This window comes from Magnolia sinica, chromosome 11 (assembly GCF_029962835.1).
Source record: "Magnolia sinica isolate HGM2019 chromosome 11, MsV1, whole genome shotgun sequence".
In the NCBI taxonomy this organism is placed as follows: Eukaryota; Viridiplantae; Streptophyta; class Magnoliopsida; order Magnoliales; family Magnoliaceae; genus Magnolia; species Magnolia sinica.
Genome location: NC_080583.1, coordinates 84,602,075 through 84,616,435, shown reverse-complemented (window position 1 = coordinate 84,616,435; position 14,361 = coordinate 84,602,075). Strand labels below are relative to the sequence as shown.

At 41.0% G+C, this 14,361-nt stretch overlaps 1 protein-coding gene across 1 annotated transcript; it reads right to left on the bottom strand.

The window, feature by feature from the left end:
* Nucleotides 1-497: 497 nt before the first annotated feature.
* On the bottom strand, nt 498-13,443 carry LOC131219588 (uncharacterized). Its single transcript, XM_058214815.1, has 3 exons — nt 13,031-13,443; nt 2,082-2,243; nt 498-933 (listed from the first exon to the last, which is right to left on the bottom strand). Exons 1-3 carry the CDS (start codon nt 13,340-13,342, stop codon nt 865-867), a joined length of 543 nt encoding a protein of 180 aa, XP_058070798.1. The 5' UTR covers nt 13,343-13,443; the 3' UTR covers nt 498-864.
* Nucleotides 13,444-14,361: the final 918 nt, after the last annotated feature.

Genomic DNA, 14,361 nt, shown 5'->3' with positions numbered 1-14,361 from the left:
GTGAATTATCTAGATGGCTCATGGTGCCGAACCGGATTGAATCTGACCAGGCCCAAATGGACTCAGACAGTCTTAAAACCATGGCATAAACAGACTATATGCAAAAACCGAGGCACAAGGATCATACAATTCCACTTGGGTGCATTGGAAGAATGTGGGCAGGTGGGATACTGTATGCGTGGGATCCATGGTAAGAGGGAAAAAATAAAATAAAATAATTATGGGTGGATGAATTCCATGAGAACTATTGAAACACGGGTTTCAATTTTTAGTTCTTGATTGAGTAGCAAGTGGAAATTTTAATATTCTCCACATAATACTCACCTAGTTTCTTATGCAAACAATCCTAAGCACAAAGATTGCCCAGTGGAATTTACCCATTCTTTGCTATCTAAACAACAGAAATCATCACATCAAAGGAAAACCTTTTTCCCCTGCTGCAGTTTGGCATGAACCCAAAGTTTCCAAACATGGCCTAAAGGAAACACAAACATCTCTGGCCTCCCTTTAAAAATCACCTCATTGCAGTAAAAAAGAGAAGGCAGTGCCCAACAATGGCTGCATCTTTGTGCATAGAATCCATACAATGTGTAATTAGACAAACAATCAATGAGTCAAGATGAAGAGTACATCAATAGACAACATGAAGGTCTGTTGCGAGAAGAAAATGGAAACGAAAACGAGAACTAACTTACACTCATTGAAAGGTCAGATGTTATAGATTTGCTTTCCTTCTGTTTCTAACCGCCGGCTTCTTCTTACATAACCCCAACTGGCTATTTCATCTTTCATTCTCCAGCCAACAGTCTTTTGATCTAACATTTGCTCAGATTGGTACCGTGGTCTCTGTCATGGGTTTATTTTTCAAGCCAGGTTCAGATCCAAATTGGTTTCACTTGGCCCTTGTGATGCATCCCGATCCTTGTCCAAAGCCTGAAATATCATGTAGTTTTAACACATAATTAAACAACTTACAAATATTAGCTGTAAATGCTATGAAGCTAACATCCTCTTACAATACAAGAGACCCATATTCAGGAAAACTCACAAATTTAACTTAAGTGAGTAATTATAGGATATGGGGCGTTGTGAAATGTAAAGTTTGCCGAGGTGCAAGATTCTCCAGGAGTGGACGGGCATGGTTTGGTGATCCAGACCGATCAGATAGGACCCAACATGTGCATATGAGATCCCTACCTTCTGATAATTGGCTTATTTTTCACCAAATGCACTGTTGCAGTAAACTTTCCTCCCGTTGTCCTCAACTCCCTCCGTTGTGTGCGCATGTGGACCATGACCTACAAGTTGGGGTTTTGCAATGTGGGAGACAGTTTGAGGCATCCCCAGTGGATGATATCACAAAAATGTCTAGATCACCAAACGGAGGGCCTCCACATCTACAGATTTTGCAATTCCTTGGTACTAAATTAGAATATAACAAGGATGATTTTGGAGGTACTCTTGAATAGAAAGCTCTGTAAGGAATAAATCACAACTCTAGATGCACTTTTTCTAGCCACAACATTGTCGTCAAACATATAGCAATACTAGGTGGAGTTAATCGTAGCCATGGTTTAAACGCTTGAACGAGTACCATGCAACTGGTCTGAGCCAACTCGGTCTCGTACAACCCAATCCTGTTTGATACAATGAGTTATATATGGATGAGTCGACCCCGACGCAGGTGAGTTGGGCCTTTTCACCCCAACTTGGCCGAGTTGGGACTAGACAGACTGGAAGAGTCAGTACGAGTCCATGACCGTATCAGACCTTTTTCTCTGTGTGTGTGTGTGTGTGTGTGTGTGTGTGTACACTTTTTTTTAAAAGGTGCTGCTACAAATAACTCCGCCTTGTACCAACTTGCTAGCCAGTCCCGAGCCCAGGGAAGGCAACTGAGTGTTTGGTGTCATCAGTGCAGCCATCGCCAAACCAATTCCAAGCAAATGATGAGAATTCCTGTTTCCAATCATGATCGGGTGAACTACGATTTATAGAGATAGCCCCGAATAGGTGGAGCGAAGGAGATGCTGAAAATGGTGTGGTATTCACAAAAATATAAATGAGAATGGTTCAATCATCACCTGAACTTCTTCCATTGGCGCGTCATTAACATCAGGTTTTCCATCAGCACCATCGTCACTCTTGGATGCCATTTGGGTTGGATCAATCATAGAAGTATCGCCTTTAGTCTCATCATCATCCTTTGAAGCAGCTTCTAATTGTTGTTCTTCTACTACAGAAACCTGCGTTTGTCAAATTGTTTAATAAACCACTGAATAAGAAGGAAAGAAAACATAACCAAGCATCACGTAAACCACCATCTACAGTCCCATCTAGTGGTGCTTGTTTCCTACATTCATCTTAAGAAAACTCTAATGCAAGGTTCTCTCCATGGAGGAGAGATGATAAGAGATCTCAAGTGCAGATAGCAAGATCTGTTGCTTCCTTCAAGAGTTCATCCAGATCAAGGGCTGGAAGATATTCTAAAAGGTTGTGACCCCTGAAGTTGCAGCCGCAACCTTGAAAGAAGAACAGTTTCACCAGCTAGCATATGTCAAATTACAAGTCTAGAGAGATCAGAAGAAAGTTTGTGATGTGATAGATTGTTACTGGAAGTTCAAGGAAATGAGTCCTTGAGGTTTTTCTCTTCTTCTACTTCTTTTTTTTTTTTTTCAAGGAAATGAGTCCCTGAGGTTTTTCAGAACAGAAAGAGGGTAAAATTGTGGATGTGCGAGCTCCAATTTTGGAAGAAACTGGTTTGAGATGTGGCAGCTCTTCACAGGATCTGAGCAGAAACAGGATACCAAAGATTATCCTAGGCTCCTAAGCTATCTTTACCCTAGGAAAGTTTAAACCTATAAGGGCTCAATTGGGAGCTTGTAAATGGAAGTAAATGGGAAATGGATTTGGAGGTAAATGAATTGGGAGTAAATGGCTTACACAGTTGTGTTTGGATGGAAGTAAAAGAAATGCATTTGAAATCAAAATATTCTGTTTGAATGGGAGGAATTGGAATGCATTTGAATTTTTCAATATATTGACAGGAATATACGTGATATCCCAAATCAGCTTGAATATCCCAACCTAGTGTGCATATGCAATATTTAATAGAATGATTGTAATAAGCACATTGAAATATATACTTGAGCCAAAAATGAGGAAACTACGAGCCTCGGGTAGGCCACAAACATAAGGATCACAAACGAGCAACTTGCCAACGCTTTTTAACCATCCATTTAGATGGCCATCCTTTGGACAGTTTGGATCATTCTTTTGATGTGATTTCAGTGATGTAGCCAAGGACGTAGATTAGCTACCGACGGCTTAGTGACATCACCAAGTTTTGTGGGCCTCACCATGATGTATGTGTTGTCTCTACACCATCCATCCATTTGGAGAGAGCATTTTGGGGCATGAGACAAAGAATGAGGCAAATCCAAAGCTCAAGGGGACCTCGCCACAGAAAACAGTGGGGATTGAACACCTACCATTAAAAACTTCTTGGGGGCCACAAGTTTTTGATCAAGCTGATATTTGTGTTTTCCCTTCATCCATGCCTGTGTGAACTTATGAACAGGTTGGATCTCAAATAAACATCATGGTGGGCCCTGGGAAGGTTTCAACGATGGGCGTCACTGTCCCTACCATTTTCTGTGGTGGGTTTCACTTGAGCTTTGGATCTGCCTCATTCTTTGGCTCATGTCCTAGGGTCATCCCCTAAAATGATCTCCCCAGATGGATGGACGGTGTGGATACAACACATACATCATGGCGGGCCCCACAGACTTGGTGACATCACTTCAGTAGCAAGATAGCTACTGAAGCCGTCAGTAGCTAATCCACGTCCTGTAGCTAATATTTGCTTTATTTCAAAGTATCATTAGCGCAAAGCGTGTTTGGTGGACATGTGCATAGTTGCACCTTTGTTTACATATGCGACTCTTTGAGAGAGCTCAAAAGACAAACCCTCTCTCGTAGAGAGGATTTCATTTATATGCACATTAACTCCCATTTCATTTCATTTACATACATTTATTTTCATCCAAACACACCTCAAATACCATTTACCTCCATTTACTCTCAATTCCACCCATTTACTCCATTTACTCCCATCCAAACGGCCCCCTAAAGAACACAACATATAGGTTTTTCAGAAGTGGGGGTTTTCAGGGTTTCTTTATTTAATCATTTAATTAAAGCTGGAATCAACCACCATGTAATTTCACTTCTCCATATGGTAGACCTATCACTTCGTCAGACTAGGACTTCCATGTCGGGCCTGAAAAGCTACTAAACTAGTCAAAATAGACAAAAACTTACATTATCGACTGCTATTGGTTGAGCCTTGTGTGATCACCATCATTACTCTCTTGGCAACCGGTTGATTTCCTCTAGGTTGTTGGGCTTCAGTTACTATGATACAATGAGCTATGCATAGTAGCTTGATTGGATATATAGAACGACCATTTAAAATTATAAGTAATAGCGTCATTCTAACTACAATAAGGAAAGCAATAAAAAGGTGAAAGTAACTACTAAAGCAATAGTAGTATACAATTTATTTATTTATCTATTTATTTTTAAATGTTATGATTTTATTGATCAACAAAGACTAGAACGGCCAAAAAAAATTACAAAGCAGCCCAAGAAATAGGAGAAAGATAACAATCTCCCAGAACTTCAGAGTCTGAGGCCCAATCCATAACATCTAGCTTGGCCTGCCTAAAGACTTCCTCCACTACCCCACTGTGGTTTGCCTAAACATCGGTTATTGCCCTCCCCCATAAGACCCAGAGACAGACCAATAATCCCCATCTCAAACTTTCGTCTCTCCTTTCCACACCCCACCCCTGTGTGCCAAGAACGCAAGAACCCCTCCATTGACTTCGGCATCACCTACGAAACACCAAAAGAACCCAAAACTTTATACCAGAACTCACTCGCAAAGGGGCAGTGATTGAAAAGATGGTCAACACGCTCGCAACATTTTAAAGAGGATCTTTATCAACCATGGGGACATTTTATCAACCATGCTGATTTAAAGAGGATCTTTTCCATCTCACAACATTTTAACATTTGCTGTTTAATCCACATGCAAATGGTACTTTTATATGTAGATTTAGCTCCTTTTTTTCCTTTTTTGAAAAGTGAACACTACCAGGGATTGTACCCCGGATCACTCACACATGTTACACTGTCTCTACCAGCTCATCTAACAACCAGGAGACCTGTAGGTTTAGCTCTTAAATTTGATTTTTTTTTAAAAAAAAGTCGGTCTGAATGATATGAGTGCAATGAAAAAAAAGATAGGTATTTGCCAACTACTACCATTTTAAGACTATCCCTTACACTATCTATTTACTGTCAGGGGCCTGTAGATGATATGATTGCATGCAAACTTTTTATGATAAAACAGATAGAATTTCAATGTGGTACTATCCTTGGCACTGCATATATTTAATTTCAGGAGCCGAAGGATAATTACATTACGGTGGATCTGTGGATGCCGTCCCACGGGCAGGCGGGCACACGCACACCCAAAAAAATGTCTGGTGGTGCATCTTTCACTCTTCGCTAGCTTGATCTTGGATGGATACGAAGGAAACTCATAATAGTATGTTTTAAAGACTTGGGAGTCGCCACTAGCCGAATAAAGGCCTAGAATCTACAGTAGGCTAAACTAGTAAAATCGCCTTAAGTTGGAAAATCGGAGACTCCCCAACTTAAAATGACTCATGAATAAGGTCTGCGATCGGGAATTCTAGGTAAGGACCTCGGTGACGGTGAGGGAAGGAGTTAGGCACCCTCTATAGCCCATGCTAGCGCGCGGTCTCTACTTTATGGGATTTATGACTTTCGGGTTTGACCTGTAGATTCATAAATACTCATATCTTCAGCAAATGTAGTTGGATTTGACATTTGAAAACATCTTTGATAAGAAATTACCAAAATATCCTTAACCTTAAACTTATATGTCAACATTCAGAAGTTGGAACATTCCAAATTTTCCAAAAAGTTTAAACTCATGTCTCCTAGATGATCTTAGGTCAAATTTTCCAAAAGAATCATCATCATCAACCAAAAGTTCGAAAGTGTGAATTTTTCTTTTGGAAAATTTGACCTAAGATCATATAGGAGATAATGTAGGGGCATTTTCACACCAGGCTCGAGTGGGGTAGCCCGTGGGATGCAGGGACACACTCGGGGTGGGCAGCCCATGTGATTTAGGGCCCACGAGCCCATGAGGGGGGTTCGGCCGAGGCCCTAACCCATGAGATGTGGGGCCTGGGCTATGAGATAAAGGGATTAATTCGCTATACTCTAACAGTTCGAGCTTTTATAGCAAGTGGTTAATTGTCTTGCATCAAATTGGTATCAGAGTGGGCGGTCTCGTGTTCGAGACTCCTTACCGAGGGAGATTAATGCAGGGACGTTTTCACACCGAGCTCGAGTGCTCGAGTGGAGTAGCTCATGGGATGCAGGGACACACTCGGGGTAGGTGACCCATGTGATTTGGGGCCCGCGGAGAAGGTTTCGTGTTCGAGACTCCTCACCGGGGGTGATTGATGTGCATTTCACACCGGGCTCGAGTAGGGTAGCCCGTGGGATGCAAGGACACACTCGGGGCAAGCAGCCCATGTGATTTGGGGCCCACGAGCCCACAATAGGGGTTCGGCCGAGGTCCTAACTCATGAGATGTGAGACCTAGGCTATGAGATAAAGGGATTAATTTGTCATACTCTAATAGTTCTAGCTTTTAGAGCAAGTGGTTAATTGTCCTGCATCTGGAGACATCCACGAAGTTATTTTGCCACAAGAAAACATCATTAGAAGGTTAAATGACACAAGCAGGGTGTCCCGTATCCATTACGATATGGCTGTATCGACCGATACATAACGGTAACGGCCAACACCGTTATCAATATAGGATAGCCCACTCGCACCCTGGTCCACCAATTCAACAGTTTGGATAACTGGCTTCTTCTTCTTCTTCTTCTCTCTCTCTCTCTCTCTCTCTCTCTCTCTCTCTCTTCGGTTTCCCTCTCTCCCTTCTTTTTCATTTGGTATCGGATAAAGAAATCGGAAGCCGATTGGCTGGTGTACCACACACCAGCTATATAGCTGTTGTAGGTACGTGTCATGCTAAGACGAGCGCTGACACTCCTCAAGCTCCGAGTTGTACGAATGGTTCAAAGGAGATCAAAGTTACATGGGCTCCAAAGTGATGTATTTATTATATCTACACCGTTCATCTATTTTTAGAGATCATTTTAGAACATTACCCAAAAAATGAATCATATCCAAAGATCGTCTGGACCATACCAAAAATAGCAGCGGAGATAATGATTTTCACCGTTAAACAATTCGTCGGGCCCACCATAACGTTTATTTTCCATCCAATCTGTTCATAAGGTCAAAAAGACCTGAATGAAGAGGAAAAACAAATTTTATATTGATCCAAAACTTCTGTGATCCCAAAAGGGTTTCAATGGTAGACATTCAATCCCCCACTGCTTTTTGCAGTGTGGTCCACTTGATAATTAGACCTGTATTATTTTTCATGTCAAGCCTTAAGACGAGCTCGTCAAATGAATGGACGGTTTAGATATAACACATACCTCATGATCAGACCCACAGGACTTGCTGACGACAAATGAATGGACTGCATACGCAACACGCTTTTATCGCACGAGTTAATAAAAGGTACGTGTGCCACGTGGGCCCCACCATGATGTATGGATTTTATCCATGCCGTCCATCCACTTTGCCACATCATTTTATGTCATGATCCAAAAAATTAGCAAGATCCAAATCTTAGGTGGACCACAGCATATGAAACAGTGTACTTGCACTGTTTTGTTACACGGTCCAGTGTAATGTTTATTTTCCATCTAACCTGTTAATTGGGTCACACTGACGTGGATGAAGGGAAAACACACATGTCAGCTTGATCTAAAACTTTTGTAGCCCCCAATAAATTTTTAATGGTGGACGTTTAATTATTATTGTTTCTTATGGTGCGGTCCACCTGAGCTTTGGATCTGCCTCATTTTTGGGCTCATGCCCTAAAATTATTTGGCAAAATGGATGGATGGTGTGGATATAACACATTCATCATGGGTGGGGCCCAAAAAACCTTGACACTCGTATGCTATACTTCACAATCCAAGTCCCGCCTAATTCGGGCCCTTAAAAATTTGTACACGAGACATGTATTAACTTAAAATTTACCAATTAAATTATGGACTGTAATTGCTAACTCACAATGCCAAAATCAAATTGTTTGAATACTTTTAATTGTTAATTTGTGGACGCTTATTTTTTAAAATAGGGACTTTTGATTTTTTTTTTGATGATTCACTATCCAATAAATGTCCACCAATTCATAAGTAGGATAATGCCAATAAATTGCATGAATTTGAGGCTGATTTGGAGCATGGATTGATCCTTCAAGTCAGCCCCAAATTGGCAACGCCATCTTCCTAAATTTAATTTCATTTTTTTAAAGAACTATTAAGAGAAATGATATCAAATTGTTAAGTATATAAATTAGATATTTAGAAAATTAAATATAAGAATTTTGTAGTCAAATTTAAGTTATCTGGTTCATAAATTCATCAGACAATCTGATACAACTTCTCACCAAAAAGTGGACCGTTACACCATCATAAACATGTTCCAATTTATAGATGAATGCATATTTGGAATGCTTAGAATATTCCGGATTTAATCCATATTTTTTCATTTTTTTTTGGCAAAAAAAATTTGCACCGTTAAGGGCCGTTACGCCCCCGTATCGCCGTTACACCCCTGTATCCGTATCGGTATCGAAGGACACCGTTACGCCAACCGATACCGATACGGGATACCTTAGACCCAAGTACCCACGGGGTTTGCCATATTTTAGAAGTAGGGTAAAAATATATTACATGCCGAAGACTCCGATTCAAGGTTTTGAGTATTGGTATTGGCCATATCAGTCAATAAGGCCCCATAACGGCCCTTTTTTGGCCAAAAAAATCATCAACTACTAAAATTTTAAACCAAACACCCACTGTTCATTACATTGACTTTTTAGCTTCTAGACTCAAGAGCCTTCCTCCAAACTTCCAATTTAGCATATTCCTGTCTCTACTCTCATCAACCAACACCCAAGTGTCTGCAAGCAAAAAACACCAAACACCAAGGGATTTCGTCCTTGACACTAGTGGCTAATTCAGCTATTACAAATGCAATAAGGTAGGAAAAAAAAAAAAACATGTCGAAAAGGTAAGAGCTTACCATCAACCCTTGATTTTTTATTTTTTAGTTTTTGAAAAGAGACAAGATGATTATATTAAAGAGGAAAACGGAATACAAAAGAGGAGCTTGACCCGCTGAGATAGCAACCCAAGGCTCCTAGAAAAAGGAAAAAAATTACGGGCAAAAGAAAAAGGGGAAGCCCATTCTACTATCAAATAATGGATTCTTCTCACAACAAATCCCACATCATGCGACTCCCCATTGAAACATCTCCCATTTCTCTCTTCCCATATCGCCCACTAGATTGCCGGTAAAGAAATTCTCCATATTTGATTTTTTTGATTGCCCAGATCTGCTCCATGCTAGGATTTGAGCAGGTTGCCTGGGGAATTCGGGAGAACCCAAAAAATTTTGAACCAAGAAAAAATGACTGGCCAAATCTGATTGATAAAGGGGTAGTGGACAAAGAGGTGGTCCACTGTTTCTGCCCCCACCATACAGCATAAGCATCTATTAGTGATGCACATACCTCTTTTCCTTAAGTTATCTACCATCCGGACTTTCCTAATACATACCAACCACCCGAATACCACGATCTTTGGGGGGATCCTGTATTTCCAAACCTTTTCTGAAGGGGGATATTCTAAGGTGTAGGGGTTCTTGGAAATGCTGTTGTAGAACGACTTGACTGAAAAGAGGCCTTTGTTCTCGAATCTCCATGTCGGTCTGTTGCTGGCCTGATGGTCCTGAATACTGATTGAGAGGACAGATAGGAGATCTGCAAGCTCTTTGATTTCATTATCAAGAAGATTTCTTCTACAGGGGATGTTCCAAACTATCTCCCTACCGATGAGAGAGAAATTGTCTACTACCAAGGAGTGACGGTTGGGGACCCCTGATGAGGACTACTGGAAACTCACTTGCTCAAAACAAACCATTCCAATCTTGTACTGCCAACACCCTCATATATGTAATTGATGATATCTCTATGTCATCTATGGACCCCCTTCCTCTTCAACACACACCACATAACCTCCCTAGGTACTCCATTGTATACTTTCCTCTTTTTCTTTTTTAATAATATAATTGCCATACCCAAGGTTTGAACTGCAAACTTTTCAAAGTTATGGGTGAATGCTTGCCACTGCTCTATCATACACTTTCTCTATATTTATAAAAACCATATTTAGATTCTTCCTTGTCTCTACCAAGTTATTAAAAAATGGTTATGTAATAGCTGTAACGTAATGGTAACGGTGGGAAACGGTTACACGTTGCGGGGCTGTAACAGCCATTACAGAAAAAATGGCTACATGCTTCTTTTTTTCCTTTTTCTCTTTAATGGCCGCCATGGCCCAATATTGTAACGGAAACAACGGTGGCCGCTACAACTAACATTACCGTTATTGAATACCTTGGTCTCTATGACTTTCCATCAATTGTCTAAGTTGAGAAATAGCATCAATCATTGTTCTATGTGGCATGAAGCCAAACTGATCTTATGAGATCCTTGTTTCTTACCTTAATCTTTGTTCCACCTCTCATAGAGCTTCTGATTTATAAATTTGATCCCCTCTATAGTTGGTGCAGCTTTGTGGATCTCCTTTGTTCTTCTAAATCAAGGTTTGCAACCAAATAGGCTCTAATCGAACACAAATCAAGCATGATTTAGTGTATTAGAGCCCATTACATTGAAACATAACAAAAAGAAGATGAAGAAAATGAAAAAGTGATGGTTCTACCTCTTCTTTCAATTTTTTTTCCAAAATGGTCCATCCCACTTTAATTAGCTGGATCCCACTCACATGTGTTTTGATCCTCAATATAGGCCTTGATCTAGTCTAAAGTGAATTTTTAAGCTTCCTTCATTGTTCAATGGAAGAAATTGGTGGAAAAAGGAAAAAGAAAAAAATAAAATAAAAATTTTGAAATAGGGCCTTTATGACCCTAGGTTCCGTATGGACATCATTACAGGTTGATATGGGCTGATAAAGCCCCTTTTTTTAACAGACCAGTACACCCATTTATCACATAACGGATTGACCAGTTATGCGGTATCATAACTGATATTCAAAATCATGGTACCTATGTAGAACGTAGGTACCATGATGCTTATCCTCACCGATGGGGCATTCTGTTTGTCTGTAAAATTTTGTCGTAAATACTAGTAACCAAACCAATCCAGTTTCAGAATGGAAGTTCCACCCATCTATTGGTACATAGTCTGTCCCCAAAGCCTTCCCTCTTTCATCCTTGCTAGGGTTGCCATTATTTCCCTATCTGAATTCTATGATAGTACAAATTTTTTCCCAAACTCCTAAATCAGAGGCTCTGCTACTTCTATCCCTTTGCCCTTTTTTTTGAGAGATACTATGCCCAAATCTTCTTTCAGAAAGTTTTATAAGTAGCTTAAAAAAAATTACTGGTACAATAAAATAAAGAGATCCCACATGTCTCTGTCTGGCTGCAGTAACATAGAAAATATTTGATGAACTTAGGCATAATGGAGCTGCAATGACTCAGAGAAAATATTTATTAACCTAGAAACAGCAGATTGAGGATCTCATTCTACGAATAGCAAAAGTATGGAAATCCAATTGAGCTAAAGTCCAAATATTAAGTCAATTCCTGCAAATGTGTCTGGACTCTACTCTACCATGTCAACCCTATAGTTGCACGAAGCATAAAGCAAAGCCGCTACAGATTCGGGTGTAGGAGTGAAGAAGCATCCGTTTCAAAATGTTAGCAAGTATAAAATGCTAAGAAGCAGGAAAGGGGACCCGAAACTGAAGAGTGATTCGAAGTGGGAGTGGCACCCAGTTAGAAGTATCATGCAAATAAGGTCAACCCATCAAGGCAACCATCTTTACATTTCCATATCCTAACGCAATGCGTCCAGACATTTACTTGCCAACGTTTGCTCATACATCTTGCATGCTACCCTTTGCTCTTGAGGCCTTCCATACTTCTTACTTCTCTTTCCATTCATATCAAACTGATGAATTTGTAGATATCATCATCAACCACCAACATAAAACCTTCAATAAATTGGAATTATCTTCCTAAATTTCAACATTTTGAATTCTCAAACAAATCTACAAACCCCAAATTTGAAATCTTCTATTCTAAAACACCCATCTCATAAAACCGGTTACATTAGTAGGGACAGCCTCAAATCTATAAGCCCAAAACCCTAACACCACCCGCTCACTCAAAACAAAGCAAAAAAAAAAAAAAACTAATTGCCGCATTTTTTGTTTCTACATTGATCATTCAAGATACATTTTCTTGATTCTTTTGAAAGGCAATTCCACTGTTCTTGAAAATTATATTCATAAAGAGACTGTTGTGGATTAGATCATCGATTGCACCTTCAGATTATCTTTATTGGGAACAACGTCATTAATTGCACATTCGCACTTCTAATCAGTCAACGAGCATCATAATCCTCCATCATCACCACTATAGCAGAATGCTAACCCTCTAATCAGTCCCACAAATCATCATTTAACAAGAGGAAAACAGCAATGGTCCACATCCAACTGAAAAAAGACGCCACAGATTGGACAGCTATGACCATCCCACCAGGGATATCTTTGAGCAATGACCCATCCAATGCAGCACCCATCAAACAAACGGCATGTATCAAACGAACAACGATCCCCAATTGCACGTACTAGAACCTAAGAATTTAAAAACCCTAAACCCTAACAACGTTCACTCATCCATAGCAATTCAAGTTCCAATAGAGAGAGAGAGAGAGAGAGAGAGAGATTTATCTACGCACCGGGACGTACCGGAACTTGCGACGTGGCGGCTCTTCCGTTGCAGTGGCGGCGGCATCATCATCTTTGGCGCTACTGCTGGTGGTGGTGGTGGTGTTGTTGTTGTTGTTGCTTTGAGAGATTGGGGTCCACTTGTAGAGGAGGAGGTGGGAAGCGTTGTGGCCGTTGGCGGTGGCGTTGGAGTGGTTGGAGGAGGCATGGGATGATGACACGTGTACCCACGTCTTCTTCCATTTCCGGACGGGGCCGCTGAAGACAGTCGCCGGGCCGTACCGGGTCGAAGACCGGCCCAGTCGGGCCCCTACGCCCTCCATTTATGGCCCACCAGAGAGGGAGAATCGGACGGTAGCTATCAAGCAGACACAGAGAAAGAGGAAGAGAGAGATGGAAGGAGGGGGGTTCGGGTAAAAATCCCCTTCTTTTTTCTTATTTTATGGCGGACCCGGATTGCATGGTTACCCTGCCAGTAGCAACGTTGCTACAGTACGGAGCTCTGTGGGCCCCACCATATTGTATATGTTTCATCCACGCCGTCCATCCCCACCATTAAAAACTTCTTTGGGGCCTCAAAAGTTATGGATCAAAGATAATATGATTGTGTTTTCCCTTCATCCATGTCTGCGTGACCTATTCAACGAGATGGATGTGCATCTGCTTTGTGTGGCCACCGTGATGTATGGGTCTTATCCACACCATCCATCCATTTTTATTTATTTATTTTATCATTTCATGGGATAAGCCCAAGTGGACTACACATTGGGGATTAAACTCTTACCGTTGAAAACTTCTACGGCCAAAGAAGTTTTGGATGGATCTGGATAGGTTGGATGGCAAATAAACAAAAGTTTCAACGGTGAGAATCATTATCACCACTGCTTCCTTTGGTGTGGTCCACTTGAGGCTTGGATCTGCCTCATTTTTGGGCTTATACCCTAAAATGATAGATAAAAAATGGATGGACGGTGTGGATAAGACCCATACATCAGTGTGGCCACTCAAACGTTGCTGCCTGTTCCCAGCTGGAGACGGTCGGGGGGAGGACGCAATCCGCGTCCGGTAAATAAACGTTAAAGAGCGGGCCGTAGGAAGTTTTTAATGGAGGGTGCTGAATCACCCCTGTTTCCCTGTGGTGTGGTCTACCTACGATTTGGATCTGCCTCATTTTTTGATGCATAGCCTAAAATGAGCTGCAGAGATGGATGGACGGCATGGATAAAACGCATACATCATGGTGAGCCCACGGGGCACCTTCTGGTAGAGTCAGTACACAATCCCGTTTTCTCATTTGTGGGACTTGCATAATACTTTGGCAACATTTGATGCTCGATGCTAT